This window comes from Cavia porcellus, unplaced genomic scaffold (assembly GCF_034190915.1).
Source record: "Cavia porcellus strain 051 isolate PalLab524CR breed Dunkin Hartley unplaced genomic scaffold, mCavPor4.1 scaffold_8, whole genome shotgun sequence".
Taxonomy (NCBI): domain Eukaryota; kingdom Metazoa; phylum Chordata; class Mammalia; order Rodentia; family Caviidae; genus Cavia; species Cavia porcellus.
Window position 1 is genome coordinate 46476318 of NW_026947491.1, and position 3097 is coordinate 46479414.

At 34.2% G+C, this 3097-nt stretch overlaps 1 protein-coding gene across 1 annotated transcript; it reads left to right on the plus strand.

Annotated features, from left to right (window-relative positions):
• The first annotated feature begins 441 nt into the window (after nucleotides 1-441).
• LOC100721001 (olfactory receptor 9K2-like) lies at nucleotides 442-1451 on the plus strand. The gene is given in 2 exon segments (XM_013159095.1): nucleotides 442-514; nucleotides 517-1451. Coding segments are annotated over 2 exon segments (1008 nt in total).
• Nucleotides 1452-3097: the final 1646 nt, after the last annotated feature.

The following is a 3097-nucleotide window of genomic DNA, read 5'->3' on the forward strand; positions in this document are numbered from 1 at the left end:
CAAAAGGCAACTAAGCATTTTTAGTAATTAAACAAACCCATCCACTTTATATTTGTTGGTGCTCCAATTGAAATCTCCAAGCATTCCTAAATTAGATCATAAGGAGATCTTGTACATCCAAATCAGCAGTATAAAAATATTCCTGAACTCAATTATCTATCTTCTTTTCCAATCACTGTTTTGTGATGGTGAGGCTACTGTGTAAATCACAGGGAGAGACATGCAGTGTTATTTGCAAATACAAAAAGTATTTTGGTATAAAAACATTGTATCAGATACACAGAAAAAAGAGCAAATTCTACCACTTTTAGGAATTATGAAATGAAAATGATATTTGGATTCTGTATCAGTTGTTTCTAAGTAACAAAATTACTCTTAAGCTAAAATTAAAAATGATAATAAAATAACCTTGTAAATGCAAATACTTAGATATTATTTGTAATGCTAGAATCAGTGCTAAAAGTCTGTTTGTTTATTTTGTCTTGTGTCTCTCATCAGGTGTCTTCCATGGGTGACGGGGAACAAGCAATCACTCAGAAACGACTGACTTCATTCTTGTAGGCTTCAGGGTCCGCACTGAACTCTGTATCTTTATTTTTCTGGTATTTTTACTCATATATGCCATGATCATTTTAGGGAATGTTGGGATGATGGCAATTATTATAACTGATACCCGGCTGAACACACCGATGTATTTTTTCCTAGGCAACCTCTCCTTTATTGATCTCTTCTATTCATCTGTTATTGCACCCAAAGCCATGACCAGCTTCTGGTCCCAGACCAAGTCTATCTCTTTTGCAGGCTGTGTAGCCCAGTTCTTTCTCTTCACGCTCTTCATTGTGACTGAGGGGTTTCTCTTGGCTGCCATGGCCTATGACCGCTTTGTTGCCATCTGTAACCCACTCCTCTATTCTGTTCAGATGTCAACGCGTCTCTGCACTCAGCTGGTGGTTGGCTCCTATTTTTGTGGCTGCATCAGCTCAGTTCTTCAATCCAGCATGACATTCACTTTATCTTTTTGTGCTTTTCGGGCTGTTGACCACTTTTACTGTGATACTCGTCCACTACAAAGATTATCTTGTTCTGACATTTTTATTCACAAAATAGTATCTTTTTCATTATCCAGCATTATTATCTTGCCTACTATCGCAGTAATTATTGTTTCATACATGTACATTGTGTCCACAGTTTTAAAGATACGCTCCACAGAAGGACGTAAGAAAGCCTTCTTCACATGTAGCTCTCACCTTGGAGTTGTGAGTGTGCTATATGGTGCTGTCTTTTTTATGTATCTCACACCAGACAGATTTCCTGAACTCAGTAAAGTGGCCTCTTTATGTTATTCTCTAGTCACACCGATGTTGAACCCTTTTATTTATTCTCTGAGAAATAAGGATGTCAAAGAGGCTCTAAAAAATCTTCTAAAGAAGAAACAAGCTATTCTTTATTAATTATCTCACCACTTGATTGTGGCTATTTATTTTGTTCCTCTTGAGGCATTTTTAGCTTTTTACATATAATTTATCTCTTCCAAATACTATTACTTTCTTCTCTGAGATGTTAATTCTGAATATACTGAACATGGGTGATGCCAGGGAAGCATTTTTAATGATGATACTCCCCACTGATATCTAGCAACATTTTATTTTCACAGAATCAATATGTACATCTTAATCTTAAAAATGTTTTTATACTTTATTAGACTGCTTAAACAATACTTTAACAAGTGCCAGTCTTTGCAAGTGTCTTTCCCTCCTACACAAATCATGATGCTCAGATAATTTTTAAATCAAGTATGTTTTATGTTTATTTGTATTAGTATGCTAAAATACTATTAAATTTCACCTTGAACAATTGTTCAGAAAGGAAATAATAGTAAAAAAGCAGCGAGTCACCTTTACTATGTAGATTAATTTGGAAACTTGTATTCTGAGCACCCAGGGATTGAGCTGTACCCTGGGTACCACTTCTTATTCAAAGAAGTGAAGTGGGAGTTACGAGCTTCAAATATTTTTGAGTGCTCATTCCCTCATTTTGTATCTTTGTCATTTCAGTATTATGTTAATTATTACTGGGAAATATTTAATAAAGAATTAGGAACAAAGTAGTCATCAAATTGAATGCTAGCCAATGCTTGCTCCTCTATGCCTGTGTGTATACTTATTTTGTTATTTTTATAACATGCCTATGTAAGTGCCCAAGTATCTGGTGAGCTGAGAGACAAATTACTTTATCTTTTGGGAGTTTACAATTTTGTTGGAGAGTCAGCTTTTTTTGGGCTAACTAAATCCTAGATGTCTGTGCTAAAACTAGCATTAGAGATAATAATCTGAGTTGCTTGAAAGCAGGTGATTGGAAATTTAGAAAGCTTATCTTGGGCTTAATAATTTGGAAGATAAATTTAAAGTGAATAAAGTTGGAGGGAAGAAAATTACTGTAGTGATTCATGTCATTTATGTGGGTTTACTTGTAAAATACACCATGGTAATGAGAAAAAGCAGTTGTGATTATTGTAGGTAATAGACACATATATAAAAAAAATCTAAACACTTACTAAGAAAAAACTGTGTAAAAGGAGATATATCTTTTAACTTTTGTACTTAAAAGGGTGTTTGTAATGATGGTATAAACAGATGAAAAGTAAATAAGCTCTGAAAAAACCACTACAAGTGGTCGTTCCCAACTTGATAAAGAACATGTATTAAAAAAAAAAAACTAGTGAACAGCACCCTTAGTGGTGAGAAGGTAAAATATCTCTGCCACAATTAGGAAAATGGCAAGAAAATAAGTAAATAAAGACATAAAATGAATAAGAAATAAGGAAATAAAATAAAATGAGTTGTATCACTTTACAATTTTTATGATCAAGCCTTTATTCAGGTCAGTACTTCATAAAGTGACTATTTTGGGAGACAGCATCTTCAAAGATACAACTGAGTGAACAGTAAGGCTATATAAAGGCACTCATTGAACATAAGTATTTTTTCAAATAAGTACATAGCATTTATAAGAAAAGGAGACTAGGAAACACAGAAACATTGGGATTCTGTGCCCAGTGTTGAATATGGGGAGTGGCAACAATAGGGCAGTCAGCTCT